General features: G+C 56.3%; 2 protein-coding genes across 14 annotated transcripts; one reads left to right on the top strand and one right to left on the bottom strand.

The window, feature by feature from the left end:
- Window positions 1-469: 469 nt before the first annotated feature.
- PRF1 (perforin 1) lies at window positions 470-5,028 on the bottom strand. The gene is made up of 3 exons (XM_065041204.1): window positions 4,936-5,028; window positions 3,123-3,646; window positions 470-2,141 (listed from the first exon to the last, which is right to left on the bottom strand). The coding sequence occupies exons 2-3, from the start codon at window positions 3,641-3,643 to the stop codon at window positions 836-838; spliced, it is 1,827 nt and encodes a 608-aa protein (XP_064897276.1). The 5' UTR covers window positions 3,644-3,646; window positions 4,936-5,028; the 3' UTR covers window positions 470-835.
- A 6,090-nt stretch (window positions 5,029-11,118) lies between these two features.
- LOC135576316 (uncharacterized) lies at window positions 11,119-17,097 on the top strand. 13 transcript variants are annotated; one of them, XR_010467977.1, is made up of 7 exons: window positions 11,156-11,377; window positions 13,488-13,616; window positions 14,281-14,353; window positions 15,105-15,900; window positions 16,004-16,059; window positions 16,408-16,506; window positions 16,837-17,097. XR_010467977.1 is itself a non-coding variant. In XM_065040719.1 (5 exons), exons 1-5 carry the CDS (start codon window positions 11,312-11,314, stop codon window positions 15,113-15,115), a joined length of 378 nt encoding a protein of 125 aa, XP_064896791.1. In that variant the 5' UTR covers window positions 11,119-11,311; the 3' UTR covers window positions 15,116-17,097. The 13 variants fall into 13 exon arrangements, 3 of the variants coding, with proteins under 3 accessions (XP_064896791.1, XP_064896789.1, XP_064896792.1); XR_010467971.1 differs by adding exons at window positions 13,694-13,903; window positions 14,090-14,191 and having other exon boundaries at window positions 11,120-11,377; window positions 15,105-17,097; XR_010467973.1 differs by having other exon boundaries at window positions 11,152-11,377; window positions 15,105-16,059.
- The last annotated feature ends 1,233 nt before the right edge of the window (window positions 17,098-18,330 follow it).

The following is an 18,330-nucleotide window of genomic DNA, read 5'->3' as shown; positions in this document are numbered from 1 at the left end:
CCCATAACCCCCATGGCTGCCCCACAACACCCATGGCTGCCCCATAACCCCCTATGCGTCCCCCTGGTACCTGTGGGACCACGGCCATTCGCGCGGGAACCAGGACAGGAAGTGGTGAGTGGGGCAGGAAACTCCGCCCAGGGCAGGACCCGCCCCCCCCCCGCCTTCCCCCGCCCCCCCCCACCCCACATCCGGGACCCGAATTGGGGACAAAACGGTGGTTTCAAGGAGCCCCATAGATTTTGGGAGACCCCATTGGTTTCAAGGAGCCCCATAGATTTGGGCAGAAAACAGCGGTTTCCAGGGACCCACAGACCCTCGGTCCTGATTGGTGGTTCCAGGGGCTCCTGAGGCTCCTGATTGGCCCTTTCAGGACTCAGTCCTCATTGGTCGCTTCAGGGCAGCCCAGAGTTCCTGATTGGCTGGTTCCTCCCCACCCAGTGCCCCCAGTGTCCCCCAGACCCACAAGTGCAGCGAGAAGCTCTTTATTCCCATCATCCCTTGCGACACCAGTGGTGCCACCTGGAGGCCGGGAGGGGTTGGATACAACTTATGGGTCTGGGTACAATTTATGGGTCTGGGTACAGCTCATGGGTCTGGGTGCAACTTATGGGACTGGATACAACCTATGGGTCCACATAAAACTTATGGGTCCAGGTACAACTTACAGGTCTGGATATACCTTATGGGTCCAGGTACAACTTATGGGTCTGGGAACAACTTATGGATCTGGATACACCTTATGGGTCCAGGTACAACTTATGGGTCTGGGAACAACTTATGGATCTGGATACAACTTATGGGTCTGGGTACAACTTATGGATCTGGATACAACTTATGGGTCTGGATGCCTCTCCCAGGGCCCCATAAATGTCTCCGGGAGCTCCCCGAATGCATCCGTGGGGTCTCCCATGTCCCCATCGTCCCTGGGGACTTGAGGGTCGCCCCCTGATTCATTAACCCCTGGCGGCCACCAGGGGGCGCTGGGGAGGGGATTCCCGGAGCCATCTTGGTCATTATGGGGGTCATTATGGGGGTCGTTACGGGGGTCGTTGGACCAATAGGAGGTGCCCTGGACCCCCCCGATGTCTCCGGGGGGTTGTGGGACATAATCATGACAATATGGCCCCCCCAAAGCGGGTCCACACGTCACCCCATAACCAAACTCCAACCGCCCCCCACCGGGGAAACAGATGACGTCACGCTCGCCTCCCCCCTCGGCCGATAGTGGCTCCTTGCACACCCCCAACAAGTCATCATCCCATTGGTTGTCCTCATCCCAAACCTCCACCTTCAACATGGCGCCGGGTGCCAGTGTCACCGTCCCCAAATCCAAGATGGCCGCCCAGCGTGGGTGCTGGTTGTTCCATAGGGTGCGCGTCCGTGCTTCCCGCCCCCCATAATACACCCGGACGTAAGCGTCCGTCCCCGATAAATAGTCCCCGCGCCACCCCCCGCCCGCTTTCACTGTCACCCGCAACCGCGCCAACCCGCGGTGCTGCGAGCAGCACGTGGTGGCCATATCAGCTGAGCACGCGCAACAAGGCCCGGCGGCGCCAAGATGGCCCCCGCAGCTGCAGTTGACCCGCAATGCATTGCGGGCAATGTAGTCGATGACGGCGGCGCGTAGGGCAGCGCGATGTGGGTCCCGCGGCGCCAGGACGGTGTGCAGCGGCCGCACGTCGGCGCCCACCAGCCCCGGATGTGTGGGGAGGCCACGTAGCCATGTTGGGAAGGCGTTGGGGTCACCGTAGAGGAGGTCGCCATCTTGGCGGCCGCCGTCCACCTCCACCAGGCGCTCGGCGTAGAGCTCGTGGAAGGTGGCGTTGGCGTCGTTGGTGGCGCGAGCCCGGTGGCACGCGGTGACCATGGCAGCGGAGCGGCCCGCAGCCGAGACTTCGGCCCCCAGGCAATCGGCCACTTCTTGTAGGCTGGAGCCTGTCATGGCTGCCCGGCAGGTGCGGATGGAGGTGACGGCGTCCAGGCGGCCGCCCAGGCGAGCGCCGCGGATGCTGTGGGTCCCGTAGGCTGCGATGAGGGCGGCGTAGTCGGCAGCGGTGGCTGCGGTGAAGTTGGGAGGCAGGGAGCGGAGGGCATGGAGGAAGTGGGGGGAGGGGCGGGCGCGGGGGGAGACAGACGTCCTGGGGGGGAAAAATGGGGGTCAGTTATGGGGAGGATGAGGAAGGAGGATGAAGATTAAGATGATGAAGAGAAGATGAAGATGAAGATGAAGATGAAGATGAAGATGAAGATGAAGATGATAAGGTTGAAGAAGAAGAAGAAGAAAAAGATGAAGATGAAGATGAAGATGAAGATGAAGATGAAGATGAAGATGATAAGGTTGAAGAAGAAGAAGAAGAAAAAGATGAAGATGAAGATGAAGAAGATGAAGATGATAAGGATGAAGATGAAGAAGAGAAGATGAAGAAGATGAAGATGAAGATGAAGATGAAGATGAAGATGAAGATGAAGATGAAGATGAAGATGAAGATGAACATGAAGAGAAGATAAGATGAAGATGAGGATGAGAATGAGAATGAAGCAGCAGATGATGAAGATGAAGATGCAGATGAAGAAGCAGATGAAGAAGCAGATTCAGATTCAGATGAAGACGGAGATGAAAATGATGAAGATTCAGACAAGGATGAATATTCAGATTCAAACTCAGATTCAGATGAAGATTAAGATGAAGATGAGGATGAAGAATCTGATGAAGGTGAAGACAAAGATGAAGATGAGGATGAGGATGAAGAAGATGAAGAAGCAGATGAAGATGAAGATGAGGACGAGTACGAAGATGAAAACGAAGCAGCAGATGAAGAAGCAGATTCAGATTCAGATTCAGATAAAGATGCAGACAAAGATGAAGATGCAGATTCAGGTGAAGAGGAGGATGAAGATGAAGAAGCAGATGATGAAGTTGAAGATGCAGATTCAGATTCAGATGAAGATGAGGATGAGAATGAAGCAGCAGATGATGAAGATGAAGATGCAGATGAAGAAGTAGATGAAGAAGCAGATTCAGATTCAGATGAAGACGAAGATGAAGATGAGGATGAAGATGCAGGTTCAGAGGAAGAAGAGGATGAGGATGAAGATGCTGAAGATGCCGCCGCACTCACCAGTAGAGCGTGCACTGCGCCCGCATCCTGACGAACGCCACCGCGTCCTCGCGCCACCGGCCCAGGGCGAACTCGGCCGCCCGTGACCTGGACCCGGCCACGCCCACCGACCCTCTTGCCCCCTCCAGCCCCACGCGCCACCCCACGGCCACCCCCGCCCTGCCCCCCGCCACCCCCGCCAGCGCCCCCGCCCCCCGCAGCACCAGCGTTCCCTGCTGGCAGCGCCGCCCCGCGCGCCACCCCCCGACCCCCCGCGGCAGCCGGAAGCGCCGCCCCCCGACCAACGGGTTGGGGCACAGCACGCAAGTGACGTCATCGGTGATGTCATCATCGTCATCGACGTCGAGGACTCGGCCAGTGGCGGGGGCCAAGGTGGTGACGTCCAGGCCCCAGCCCAGGATGGAGGCGCCGGGGACGTGGGGGGCGGCACAGGCGGCGCCACGAGCGCGGTGACATCGGGGGGCGGCGGAGGGACAGAGGGACAGGACGGACGAGAGGAGGAGGAGGAGCGGGGGCGGCATGGCCTGGGGGGACAATGGGGGGTGATGGGGCTGTGGGGGGATGGGGGGATGGGATTGTGGGGTAATGGGGACAATGGGACAATGGGGATAATTAATGGGATAACGGGGACAATGGGACAATGGGGATAATGGGATAATGGAGACAATGGGGACAATGGGATAAGGGGATAATGGGGATAATGAAATAATGGGGACAATGGGATAATGGGACAATGGGAATAATTAATGGGATAATGAGGGTAACGGGATAATGGGGGTAATGGGATAATGGGCATAATGGAGATAATGGGGACAATGGAGACTATGGGGATAACGGGATAATGGGGCAATGGGGACAATGGGAGCAATGGGATAAGTGGATAATGGGGGTAATTCATGGGATAATGGGGATAATGGGATAATGGAGATAATTAATGGGATAATGGGGACAATGGGGACAATGGGGATAATGGGGATAATGGAGATAATGGGATTATGGGGACAATGGAGATGATGGAGACAATGGGGACAATGGGGATAATGGAGATAATGAGGGTAATGGGGATAATGGGACAACGGGGATAATGGGGATAATTAATGGGAGAATGGGGGTAATGGGGACAATGGAGACAATGGGGACAATGGTGGTAATGGGGATAATGGGATAAGGGGATAATGGGGACAATGGGGATAATGGGACAATGGGCACAATGGGGATAATGGGATAATGGGACAATGGGGATAACTGGGACAACGGGAACTATGGGGATAATGGAACAATGGGGTAATGGAGATAATGGGGATAATGGTCATAATGGGGACAAAGGGGTTAATATGGACATGGGGACATGAGGGGCAATGGCGGCACACGGGGACGTTGTGGGATGGAGGGACATGGGGACGCTGTGGGGCCATTGGGGATATGGGGACAGGAGGACATGGGGGGACATGGGGGCAATGTGGGGCCATTGGGGATATGGGGACAGGAGGACATGGGGGGACATGGGGACAATGTGGGGGTGGGGACATGAGGACTTTGTGGGGACATCATGAGGACACTGGGGGACATTGGAACATGAAGGGACAGGGGGACAGGGGGACAGGGGGACATTGGGGACATGGGGGACATGGGGACATGGGGAACATGGGGACATGGGGGTTATGGGGACATTGGGGGCATGGGGGATATTGGGACAAGAACACGTGGCTGGGGAGGGGACACACAGACACGGGAGGGGACACACGGACACAGAGGAAAGGGGACAAGGGGGGACCCCAAAACCCCCCGGACGCCTGGGTCCCTCCGTACTCACCAGCGGTAGCGACACGAATGGGGACACTGAGGCGAGGAACCGTCACATCCTCCCCCACCCTGCGGCTTCACACCCCCCACGCCCGGATGCCTGTGTCCCCGCCCCTCTCCCACCCAGAAGGGACCCGGGTGTCTGGGCCCTTCCCCCCAAAAAACCCCAGACACAGGATGTGGGGCAGCAATGTGGCTGGGAGGGTGGGGGTTTGGGTGAACCCAGGCGTCCGGGAAGCAAAATCCACTCAGGGACCCAAAATGCACCCACGGGACCCAAAATTCAAGACATGAAGTGCAAAATTCAGACGCTTTATTGCCCAAAAAAAAGGTGTTTTTTGGGGGGACACACAGAAGTTTTGGGGACCCAGGCGTTCGGGGGGGACCCAGGAATTCGGGATGGGAGACAGCAATGGGGGGAACCTGGGTAGACCTGGTGGCCCTGGGCGGGTCTTGGGTAGACCTGGTGGCTCTGAGGGGACCCCGAGGTTTTTGGGGGGTCCCGGGGCTTTTGGGGGGTCTCTCAGGTTTTGGGGGGACCCAGAAGTTCAGGAGGGAACCCAGAAATACGGAGGGACGCAGGAGTTCGGGGGGGGGGGGAAGCAAAGGAGGCGACACTGATGAGGGATTCTAGGTAGACCTGGTGGCCCTGAGGGGACTCGGAGGTTTTTAGGGGGTCCCCGGTCTTTTGGGGGATCCCCCAGGTTTTTGGGGGACCCAGAAGTTCATGAGGGGACCAGGAATCCGGAAGAACGCAGGAGTTGGGGGGGGGGGAAAGGAGGGGACACTGAAGCCTATGAGGAATTCCAAGATAGACCCGGTGGCCCTGGGGAGACCCCTAGCTATTTGAGGAGTCACGGGGTTTTGGGGAGTCCCCCAGCCTTTTAGGGGACCCAGAAGTTCATGAGGGGACCCAGGAAGCCGGAGGGACCCGGGAGTTGGAAAGGAGGGGGAAAGGGGGGGGAAAGGAGGGGACATTGAAACCAATAGGGCATTCAAGGTAGACCTCGTGGCCCTGGGGAGACCACCAGGTTTTTGGATACTCCCCGCAGTTTTGGGGGGTCACCCAGGTTTTTGGGGAACCCAGAAGTTCAGGAAGAGACCCAGGAATCCGGAGGGACCCAGGAATTCGGGGCGGGGGGGTGGCCAAAGGAGGGGACACTGAAACCAACGAGGGATTTCAGGTAGACCTGGTGGCCCTGGGGGGCTCCTAGGTACACAGGTCCCAGAGGAGCCCGACACAGCCTGCCAATGTCACACAGTCTTCCCCAGGCCTTGTCAGACCCTGTCATGCTCAGTCCACCTGTCAAGCTCTCCTGGATTCTGTAGGGCTTTGGAGGGCTCTGATCAACCCTGTCGGGCTCTGTCGACCTCTGCTGAGCCCTGTCGGGACCTCTCCGTCCTTCTTGGGCTCTCTTGGGCCTTGTCGAGCTTTTTCAGATTCTGTGGAGCTAAGTTGGCCTCAGTTACTTCCTATCAGATTCTATTTGGCTCTTTCTAGTACTGTCTGGCCCTCTCAAGCTCTGTGGAGATCTCTAAGGCTCTGCTAAGCCCTCTTAGGTCCTGGCAGGCTCTGAAATGCTATCTTGAGTTCTGTTTGCATACGGCGCACTTTGTCAAACTCTGTTAGGTCCTGCTGTGCTCTGTCAGGCTCTGTCTGGTTTTGTCATGCTCCATAAGTGCTCCAAAGACTGGACGCACTTGCCGTGCTTGTATTCACGGAATTATTGCATGTTCATTACAATTTGGGGGAACTTGTAACATACAACGCAGCTAGAGTAAGAAAGAATTGCATATACCTAGGGTTAGCCTGTTGTCAATTATTTCACGGTCTTTGCTGACAGCTAGCATCTTTTGAGAGCATGCACTAGAATACACATTTGGTGGGTACCGGCAGACGTGTGCCTGTTCCTGGATGGCCCTGTGAGTGAAAGCATTTGTGCCTAGAAATGCTTGTCTGTCCACATGTGTGTGCCTTCATGTGGGCTCCATTCATGCTTAAGTTTGATTGCGTGTACCGCTGTGCTCTTTGTTGGAAAAGTTTTGCATTTATCTAGTTGCACAGTCCTGCATTTCTCATGCGGACTGCGAGGGCGAAAACTCATGGACTCCACACAATCCAATATGAATTCAAGTGAAGCCGTTTATTACAGAAACAAGCCTCCTTATATATGCAGTTATTTCCTGATCACACGTCCATGCTCCAAGCATGCATTAGCTGATTGAGTATTGTCCATGTTCACGAGCTGTCCACGTGCCCAAGTGTCACTGCTGTTTTTCAGCCTTCGGGCTGGCCTTGAGATTCCTTTGGCTTGTTCAGAAATAAATCTCTATCTAATAGAAACCCATCCACACAACAATCTCAAGAAAATCCCTCAGATCTCCCACTTGGACAGATGCAAGGGATCTCTGCTACTACAGGAACAAAGACAGTCGTAGGCAGTACCGAATGCTGCTCCACGGTACTTGTCTGCCGTGGCAAATGCTTCACAGTGGCCCAAGGAAAGAGGCTTAGCAATTGCTCTACAAGAGAAAGGAATCAGACCATGCCATAACGTGAAAGAACAGCAGGGAATCTCTTCACAAGCTTGTCCCTGATATAGAAGCTGAGGACAAACGCTTGTGTGCTTGTGTGAGAGCAAGTGTCTTTCCTGTAAGTGCCTGATAGTTTGGCACAGTTACATGTGGTGGGGTCGACTCTCCACGTCTAGGATACCTGCAGACTGGACCCTGTTGGTGTCGGACACTGTGCCTGAAAGTCTGTGTTCGTTAGCGACTGTGGGATCTATCTGTCGCTCCACACACCTGTGAGCACGTCTTTCCCTCCACAAGCGCGTGTGTTGATTTTGTTGCACATGAGCATCTGCGCTGGCGTTGAGCTCAGCTGAGTGTGTCTGGTGACACGAGGTAATCGAAGCTAAACCTTTGTCTTCTGGGACTTCTGCCCGGACACCTGCACACACACGAGCTGTAGAATTTTCCAAAGAGAAGAAGATTAATATTTGGACAGTTTCCAAATATGCTTTGGGAGTGGTGCATGCCATGGAGCATTTGAAAAGGGCCACGTTTATTAACAGCACAAGGAGAACAGATTAAATGTGATACTCCAATTGTCAGAAGCTGTGCTGTTACTAGAAAAGTTGCCATCATGCATTTCAAGGAGCATCAAAAAGGAGACACTGATCAGGAAACTGGAAATAAATTGGCAGCTGATACTGCAAGACGAGCTGCTGAAAAGACAGAGAGAGAGATGAGAGTGATGTCTCCGAGCCCGGATGGCTGCCTCCTCGAACCAGCATCAGTAAACTCTACCTTGCAGTGTGTTAACAGAGACCTGCGAGGTTCTGGGCTCTGGAGGAGCACGGGGAGGGGTCCCCTTTGCGAGCGGCGGAGGAACAAGCTAGGCCAACCCAATGTGAGTGATAACGCATTGTTCAACTTTATTGCCGTTAGCGACACATATTTATACAGGTTACAGTAATTATGCATACTTGTCACCTGCTGATGGGCTTAGATCCAAAGGTTACTTTTGCCTTGCCCCTCCTACCTGCGGCTCGCCGGCCCCCTGAGTTTCGCGCCTTTTTAACTCCCCCCTCCCTGGAGTTGTTCACAAGACTTGTCAAGGTCACAGTGTCCTTGCTGTGCCCTCATGACCAGCAGTCCCTGCTGAGGCCTATTGAGGCACTGAGGCCTGGTTATGCTAAAACATGTCAAACCATTAACACAACTCTTATTAGAACAAACATTAGAACACAACTCTTATTAGAACAAACTCTGATCGTGCAACTGCTCCATAGATTCATGTCCTTTATCTTTAAGCCTCTCCCTAACACCCCTTCATGGGGACAGGGCACGAGGGAGGCTTTGGGATGCTTCTCTCGCTGGTGAGCAACACCTGGACTGTGACCCTGTTTCTGCGGCACTTTCTGGGATCATTCCCACGCATCCTTCCCCTCTTCTCAGGGGGATGATTACTTAGAAAAGGAGAAGATCTTCTTGGAGTCCCTGAAGAAAGCGCCATACAACACCTCACGTCTGTCAGCATCCCGTCCGTCCTTCTGCCCTTCTCTGGACTGTAATAAACAATTCTAAGAGTTAGAGATGTTTGTTCATTAAAGGTTCTTAAAAGGAAACGCTATGGGGTTATTGAGTTAGAGATGTTTGTTCATTAAAGGTTCTTAAAAGGAAACGCTATGGGGTTATTGAGTTAGAGATGTTTGTTCATTAACACTTCTCAAAAGGAAACGCTCAGGGGTTATTGAGTTAGAGATGTTTGTTCATTAACACTTCTCAAAAGGAAACGCTCGGGGGTTATTGTGCAACATGGGAAGCCCCTGCCCTTTGTTATGCAATTGCCTTAAATGTTCGGTCCTCTAAAGGTGGGAGGGGGGCAGGGGTGGGTGAGAAGAAGGAGATTAACTGCCTGACAACAGAGGACACGTCCGCAGAAAGAACGAGTGGCGTGGCGCTCTGAGCAACGAACCCGGGACCCTAGAAAAAGGCTGGAAGAAAAAGGCCATTGGAGAAGCCAATCTCATGGCCGCCCAGCGCTGTCTTTGCTTATTGCGTTGAAATCCATCGGGAATAAATTTGTGTTATTCAAGTTAATTTCGAGTCTAAATTTATTACATAATTTAAGTATCATTTAAATCGCAAATGTCTGAGTCTCCGATACAGGGAACCTGGGGTCAAGAACATTTCTGTGACAGTTGTGCCCATGAATCTGTGTGTGGCGCTGCTTTGCTGATGGAGCTGGGAGGGAAATACTCGTCCTTCTGGAGCCGAAAAGCCACACGCGGTGGCTGGAGAAACGGCCAGTTTGACCTGGAAGGATGAAGCCAGAACTGAGGGCAGAAATGAGTTGCCCCAGGTCCTTGGGTCTGGAGGTTGTGCTGGGATCACAGTATCACAGTATCACAGTATGTTTGGGATTGGAAGGGACCTCAAAAGCTCATCCAGTCCAATCCCCCTGCTGGAGCAGGAACGCCCAGGTGAGGTCACACAGGAACATGTCCAGGCGGGTTTTGAATGTCTGCAGAGAAGGAGACTCCACAACCTCCCTGGGCAGCCTGTTCAGTGCTCTGTCACCCTCACTGAGAGAAGGTTTTTCTCAAATTTAAGTGGAACCTCTTGTGTTCCAGCTTGATCCCATTACCCCTTGTCCTATCATTGTTTGCCACCGAGAAGAGCCTGGCTCCATCCTCATGGCACTCACCCTTTATATATTTATAAACATTGATAAGGTCCCCCCTTAGTCTCCTCTTCTCCAAACTAAAGAGCCCCAGCTCCCTCAGCCTTTCCTCACACGGGAGATGCTCCACTCCCTCCAGCATCTTTGTTGCCCTGTGCTGGACTCTCTCCAGCAGTTCCCTGTCCTGCTGGAACTGAGGGGCCACAACTGGACACAATATTCCAGGTGTGGTCTCCCCAGGGCAGAGCAGAGGGGCAGGAGAACCTCTCTGACCTACTGACCACCCCCTTCTAACCCACCCCAGGTACCATTGGCTTCCTGGCCACAAGGGCCCAGTGCTGGCTCATGGTCACCCTGCTGTCCCCAGGACCCCCAGGTCCCTTTCCCCTACACTGCTCTCTAATATGTAATTTCCCAACCTATACTGGAACCTGGGCTTGTTCCTGCCCAGATGCAGGACTCTACACTTTCCTTTGTTAAATTTCATCAGGTTATTCCCCGCCCAACTCTCCAGCCTGTCCAGGTCTCTGATGGCAGCACAGCCTCTGGCGTGTCAGACACTCCTCCCAGCTTGGTGTCATCAGCAAACTTGATGTTCTTCTGGTTTTCAAAGGCCATGTCCAGCACACAACGGTCCCCAGTGCGGTGTCCAGGCTGGTTCCTCCCCGTGCGTGCCCTGGGTGATCTGCCCTGTGACCCTGCGGGAGCAGGGGCTGCACTGGGGCTCTGCAGAGGTCCCTTCAGCCCCACCAGGCTGGGATTGGGTGACTCTGTGACCCTGCACTGCGGGTCCCAGCACCCCCAGGATGTTCCACAGGAACTGCAGCTTGTCCTTTTCGGGCCGATTTCTGAAAAACCCCTGGCTCTTGTGCCGGGCTGCACCTCCCGTCCGGGTACCCCGGGCTGACAGCGGGGCCGCTCCGGTCCCTCCCGCGGGCTCTGCCCGCTCGGAGCAGCAAGGCCGGCGATGGGGAGGGGTTCCCGGGGGGCAGAGCCCGTCCCGCGGGGCTGCGGGGGCGTTTCTAGGCAGGCTCCGCGCTCAACAGCCCCGTTGCTGGGGCAGCGGGCATTCCCAGCCCGGCGCTGCGGCAGACAGCCCCGTTGCTACGGCTGCGGGGCCTTCCAGGCCGGACCCCGCGCGGCGCGGCCCCTGTCGCCATGGTAACGGGCCCTTCCGGTGCGGGCGGCGCGCAGCATGGCGGTGCCGCTGCCGAGCGCGGCGCTGTGCGGCGTCCGGAGCGGGCGGCGATCGGCACGGCCGGTGAGTCCCGGGCCGGGAGCCCCGGTTCCCCGGGCGGGCAGCGGGAGCCGCTTGGGGCGTGCGGGGAGAGCGCTCGGGCGGCGGAATTGCTGGCGTGGCCGGCTCGGGGGGGCGGGGGCGGCTCCGGCTCTTCGCGGGCTCTCTCGGCCCCGTCTCTTGCGCTCTGGAGAAAGCGGGAACTCTCTGGAAGCGGAGAGATGGACTGAGCAGCAGAGGCAATGCTGCTGTTGGGCGGCATTCTTTATTTCATCAGCGCTGGGCGGCACTGGTAGAGTCTTGCACCTGGGCAGGAACAAGCCCAGGTTCCAGTCTAAGGTGGGGAAGGACCTGTTGGAGAGCAGCATAGGGGAAAGGGACCTGGGGGTCCTGGGGACAGCAGGGTGACCATGAGCCAGCACTGGGCCCTTGTGGCCAGGAAGCCAATGGTACCTGGGGTGGGTTAGAAGGGGGTGGTCAGTAGGTCAGAGAGGTTCTCCTGCCCCTCTGCTCTGCCCTGGGGAGACCACACCTGGAATATTGTGTCCAGCTGTGGCCCCTCAGTTCCAGCAGGACAGGGAACTGCTGGAGAGAGTCCAGCGCAGCCACCAAGATGCTGAAGGGAGTGGAGCATCTCCCGGGTGAGGAAAGGCTGAGGGAGCTGGGGCTCTGGAGCTGGACAAGAGGACACTGAGGGGGGACTCATTCATGTTTACAGATATCTAAAGGGGGAGTGTCAGGAGGATGGAGCCAGGCTCTTCTGGTGACAACCAGTGACAGGACAAGGGGCAATGGGTGCAAACTGGAACACAGGAGGTTCGGCTGAAATGTGAGAAGAAACTTGCTGGGGGTGAGGGTGGCAGAGCCTGGCCCAGGCTGCCCAGGGAGGTTGTGGAGTCTCCTTCTGTGCAGACATTCCAACCCGCCTGGACACCTTCCTGTGTAACCTCATCTGGGTGTTCCTGCTCCATGGGGGATTGCACTGGGTGAGATTTTGAGGTCCCTCACGATCCCTGACATTCTGTGATTCTGTGAATCATCCTCCCCTCGTTTTGCAGGTGCTCAGAAAGCATTTACCATGTCCTTGGTTAACGATGGGTGCGTCTTTTGTAAGTTAATCACAGTATACATGAATTGAGCAGCTTCTCTCCACTCTCCATTCCCAGCTGTGCTCTCTCAGGGCAGCCCCGCTGGGGCCGATGCCCAATGAGGATCTTGATGTCGGCAACTTAGAAGCGCTGGAAAAACCCCGCAGTCGCAGTGGGTGCTTGAGGCTGGCGGAGAAGGAGCAGGGAGCCGGCTGGGGCAGACGGCCCGGCAGCACAGCAGCCCCAGCCGGGTCCTCGCCCAAGGGGCTGCGCTGTGCGGGGTTTGGAGGTCAAGAAAGCTGTTGCTGGAGCTGCATTTTGCCCCAAACTGTGCTCTGCAGAGAGCTGATGAGGGGCTTTGGCACAAGGTTGGCCCTTTTCTGATGGGGAAGTTTGCAGAGTGCAAATGTTTCAGGGAAGCTGATGGCAGTTTTCTGGGAGGAGGGAGGCAGGCCAGGACCCGCCAAGAGACGTGGAACAGAGTAGAGGAGTGATTCCGTGGAATCACAGCATCATTTGGTTGGAAAAGACCCTCAAGACCATTGGGTCCAACCATAACCCACCCCCAGCACTGCCCCATGTCCTGAGAACCTCATGTCCGTCTGTCCAGCCCTCCAGGGCTGGTGACTCCAGCACTGCCCTGGGCAGCCTGTTCAATGCCCCACAGCCCTTTGGGGAAGAAATTGTTCCCAGATCCAACCTCAGTCTCCGCTGGTGCAACTTGAGGCCGTTTCATCTTGTCCTAAGCCCAGTAGTGTCAGAGGAACCAGAGCAGGAACCAGAGCTGTAGAGCACCTGCAGCAAATAACCCAGTTTGGCTGCAGAGAGCAGAGCTGCTCCTGGGCTGGGAAACCGCGATGAGCTGGGGAGGAGGCGGCAGACGCGTGCAGGTGCCGAGGGAGGCAGAGGTGGTAGATTCGAGTCTCTGCTGGCTTGGAGTTTGCGTCTCTTTCACAGCCTCCCTAACGCTCTGCAGGCGTTTTGCGTTTGGGTATTTTGGGTGTTGGAATTTATCATGTATGTGACTTTTTCACCCCTGTCTGAAGAGCCAAAGCCCGACATCAGCCTGCCGCGTGAGAAGCTGCTGCGGGCAAAGGAGATCAAGGCAAGAAAGAAGACCCCGAGGGAGACGCGCCAGAATGCCGAGCTGGAAAGGGCAGCGTGGCTCCGGACAGGTGTGTGCCCCGCCACCTCCTCCCTGCCCCGCGCTGGGTCCCCCGGTGTCACCTCCAGCGTTTCCCTCTCCTCGCAGCGCTGATCCCCCTCGACGAGGTCAGAGCTGAGCGGGAGAAGAGCAGCGGCCCGTTCCACAAGCAGCGCATGGCCGAGCACTGCGCGGTGTTTCGTGACTTGTTCCGAGGGGCCACGTTCCCCCTGGGTCACCTTGAGGGTGGCGTACAGCCAGGAAGACGAGCATGCCGTGCCGGTCTGCTATGGGAACATGGTGACTCCGTCAGAGGAGGTGGGGGGAGCGGGGCTCAGCCTTGGCCCCACGGGAAGCCTCTGTGGTTTCCTCAGACGCTCCCGATGGGCATTGTCTGCCCCGGGGGATTTTGTTTAGAAGGGTATTTGCTCTGTGATGATCCAAACTTGTTTCTTGGACGTGATAAAGACAGAGCGTTGCAACAGGATGGCTGTCTGTCAGCAGGCTGATGTTTCTGAAGGCTCTGGGGGCTCTCCGGTGGAGCTGGATGACTTGGTGTCGCAGCCATGCCTGGTCTGTGCTGGGTCCTGGCCGTGCCCGTGCCCGGTTCGTGTTCTTTGCCTTGGAAATCATGACCTGATCTTAATGGAACGTGTTGTTTCAGTGACAGACATTCTGTTTTGTGGCTCATTTAGGCTTCCAGTCCTCCGGCAGCGTCATCCAAGGCAGATAAAGGCTCCCTGCGGACTGTGCTGCTCACAAACCCAGGTGAGTAGTGGGTTCTTTACAAAGAACATGTTTAAACATGTTAAACTCTGCTCTTGTTTGCTGCTGTTTCCTTTGGCTGCACGTGCAGAGACGATGCCGTGTCATCTGAGTAGGGGTGTGTTACATACGCAGGAAAGATTGTAGCCTCCCCAAAGCTCTAGCAGTTGAGAGATGAGACAGGACCGGTGTCGCAGTGTAGTGGAAGCAATTCCCTGACTCCCATCTTCTGTTTCCCCCAACTCCTCTCCCTCAGCAGTCTGCCTGGCAGGTGCGTTAGCTGCCACTGCTCGCTCTGGGAAACTGAGGCACAGTGAAGCAGCTGACCGAGAAGTCCCTTTAATCTTGGAATGACCTCTGTCGAGTTCTCATTTGAAGCTCAGTCCTATGAGTTCCTCTTCTGCTAGGAAAGGATTGCTGGGCGGTCTTGAGCTGCCCCGTTGGTTCAAAGTGGGTCTGGGGGTTCTCACTTTGGGGTTGATGCAAACACCGGCCTCAATTGTGCCAGGGGAGGTTCAGATTGGATAGTAGGAAACATTTCTTCCTGGAAATGGCTGTAGAGTACTGGAACAGGCTGCGCAGGGCAGTGGTGGAGTCACCATCCTGGGAGGAGTTTAAAAGACGTGTAGATGAGGTTCTTGTGGACATGGGTTAGTGCCAGAGCTGGGTTATGGTTGGGCTCAATGATCTTGAGGGTCTCTTCCAACCCAAACGATTCTGTGATCCTGTCAGAAGTCGCCTTTCTCTGTTGCAGAAGGACGTTGAAGGGACGCGCACTCGGAGCACCCGCGCTGGCTGGAGTGAGTACCGCACGGCAGAGCCGCGCTGCTGGGCTCGGGGAAAGCCCCGGCGGAGCGCCAGAAACTCCTTCAACAGCGCCCGGGAATAAGGATTTGCTGAGACAGTTCTGTGGTTCTCTGGTGCTCCTGCCAGTGCTGCTTCAGGCCCATGTTCTGGGTCCTGCTGACGATGCAGGAGTTCAGGTGTTGCTGCTGTTTGGCTTTCAAAACGCTGAGTGTGATGTTTTTTCCCAGTGAAAGCAGCCTCTGCTGTCTGTTTGCTTGTCAAACAGGGCGTAGGTTACGTCACAACGGAGCCCAGAGTGATGTGTGATCCTGGGGGAATCTGCTGGCCCTAAGGGAGGGAAATGAACGGATATATAGTGCAGTAAACTTGTGTGTGTTCAGGACGAACATCCCAGGCAACGACATGCAGTCGGGTAAGGAGATCTGCCGTCACCTGCCCCCCTTCCCCGCCATGGGCGCTGGCTGCCATCGCTTCATCTTCTGCCCTTCAAGGCGGAACCGCCCATCGACTCCAGCGAGGATGTTGGCGCAGGCCCTGGTCACTGAGGCTGCTGCTGGGCGGTTCACGCTCTCTTGGCCAGGCTGTTCTTGCGTGTTCTGATGACAAGGTCGTGACTGCTGGAGGAGAGCAAGTTCCTTGGAGTCTGCAGGGTTGTTCAGGGCTGCTCTGAGTTTGTGTGTCGCCTGAAGGCGCAATCCCAGCCCTGCAAGCACTGTGCTGTCCTGTTGCTTTAAACCAGGCCGGTAAGAAAGTGGGTTTTTTCCTGCCTGGAGCAGGAATGTGCAGAGGGCTGGGGAAGCAGGGAGAAGTTTCAATGTGCCTTCCTTTTCCACCTCTGTTTCACAGACTCGGGGGTGCTGTGGGGAAGTAGTTGCCAGCCAGAGTGCTGCAAGAGGCAGAGGGTCAGTGAACGAGCTGTGCCCGTGGGCTCCTGCTTGGTCCCGGCACTGGTCTGGGAGCTGTTACAGCACAGACTGGGCACTTATGGAGCCGTCGTCCCCCAAAGTAACAGCAGTCTGAGGAAACAACCTCTTAAAAGCCCATTTTGAATGAGTATTTTAAAATAACACCGAGAGCCTTCACCAGGGCTGCTCGACCAGGCCTGGTCGGTGTGGGGGCCCTTGTTAGCGGCGGGGAGGGCCTGGGGTTCGGATCTGCGCCGTCTCGCTATCGCTCTGTGTCACCCCTTTACAGACAGGAGAGAGCTTGTGTTTGAATTTGTGCGCCCGCCCATTTACCATCCTCCCCAGGTGAAGTTCCCGCGACAGCAGCCCCTGAGGTACCCGACAGACAGCGAGACACCAAGGAGCCCACGTGCGGCATTTCCTAGGGCCGGGCCTGCCCTCGAGGTGCTCTGCTCTGCGCTGGCGGGAAGGGCTGGGCTGATCCTTCCCGCATTTTGACTCTGGGGACTGTGGCCCCCGCAGGGTGGCGGGACAGGGGGACCCCACTTGTCCCCTCAGCAATGGGACTGTGTCCCCCAACCTGTGTCCTCTCAGCCATGTCCCTGCTTCCCCTCACTGGTGCCCCTGTCCCCTCCCTCCATGTCTCTCATCGCTGGCCCTGTCCCCCCAGCCTGTCCCCACAACCTCCCACGGCCCCCCCTCCATGTCTCCCCTTCACCACATGCCCCTGCCCCCCCATGCCATCCCCCTCTCACTACATCCCTGTCCCCGCAGGTGACCCAAGGTGGGGAGGCCGCCAAACAGGTGACAGTGGCCACCGCAGCCACCAGCCATGTCCTCCCACTGCCTGACCTCCTGCTGCTGGCGTGGCCAGTGCCACTGTCACCCCCCGACCCCGTGCACCTCTGGCCCTGGGCGGGGAGGGCATCACAGGGAGTGCTGCGCCCCCAAAATGGAGCCCCCATAATTAATGCCCCCTAATAAAGCACCCCATAATTTAACACTCCCCAATAAAACACAGCACCTCCCATTGAATACAGCTCCCTAATTAAACCTACACCCCCCAATTGACCTCCCCAATTAAACACACATCTGCAGAATTAGACACCCCCAATATTAAACAAGCCCCAAATTAAACTCCCTCCAATATTAAGTCCACCCCCCAAATTAAACACACACCCCAAAGCTAGACATACAACCGCCCAAAAAGCACAGCCCCTAATTAAGCACACCCCAAACTACCCCACCAATTAAGCCCTCCAATTAACCCTTCCCAGAGCCCCCAAGGTCTCCAGAAATCGTGCCCCCCCTGCCCTGTCCTACTTCACTATCACCTTCCCTGGGGCACTGTGCAGGGAGAGGCACATGTTGAGGGGCTGCCACTGCCCCCCCCATATCCCAGGGATCCCCAAACCCCAGGGTGCCCCCCAAGATCTCAGGCACCTCCCTCAGGTATTGGGGACCCCCCTGCACCCCGGATCTCCAGCCAGCACTCAGTCAGCACCTCCCCAGCTCGGTGACTGCCCAGCAGCCGTAGGTGCCCCCGTCCCTGGTTTGCAGGTCTGGGGGGTCAGGACTCCCTGGCTGTGCCGGGCCAGGAGCCCAATGGTCCTCCCCGATGGCCACCTGGTTCTTCAGCCACACTCCCTGGGGCTGGGGGGGCAGAGAGTTGGGGCATCCCAAATTGACCACCTCGTGACAAGGGGTGTCCCTCTGGGGTCCGCAGGGGGGTCAGTACCGGTTAATACCTATATCAATGACACAGACAGTGGGATCGAGCTCACCCTCAGCCAGTCTGTGGATGACACCAAGCTGAGTGCCGCAGGTGACACATCTGAGGGACAGGGGCCATCTGGAGGAACCTGGACAAGCTTGAGAAGTGGTTCTGTGCAAACCTCACGAGGTTCTACAAGGCCAAGTGCGAGGTCCTGCACCTGGGTCGGGGCAGGCGCGGGTACCAGTCCAGGCTGGGGATGAAGGGGTTGAGAGCAGCCGCGTGGAGAAGGACTTTGGGGTGCTGGGGAATGAAAGACGGGCCATGAGCTGGCAATGCACACTTGCAGTCCAGAAGGCCAATCGTATCTTTGGCTACATCAAAAGGAGCGTGGCCAGCAGGTCTCCTCTCTGGTGAGACCCCACCTGGCATCCTGTGTCAAGCTCTGGAGCCCTAAGAACAGGACAGACATGGATCTGCCGGAGAGGGACCAGAGGAGCCACAGCAATGATCTGGGGCTGGACCAGCTCTGCTGGGAGGACAGGCTGAGGGAG

Source organism: Columba livia, chromosome 25, assembly GCF_036013475.1.
Source record: "Columba livia isolate bColLiv1 breed racing homer chromosome 25, bColLiv1.pat.W.v2, whole genome shotgun sequence".
NCBI classification, from domain to species: domain Eukaryota; kingdom Metazoa; phylum Chordata; class Aves; order Columbiformes; family Columbidae; genus Columba; species Columba livia.
The sequence above is the reverse complement of the archived record's forward strand: the minus strand, read 5'-3'. Positions and strand labels throughout refer to the sequence as shown.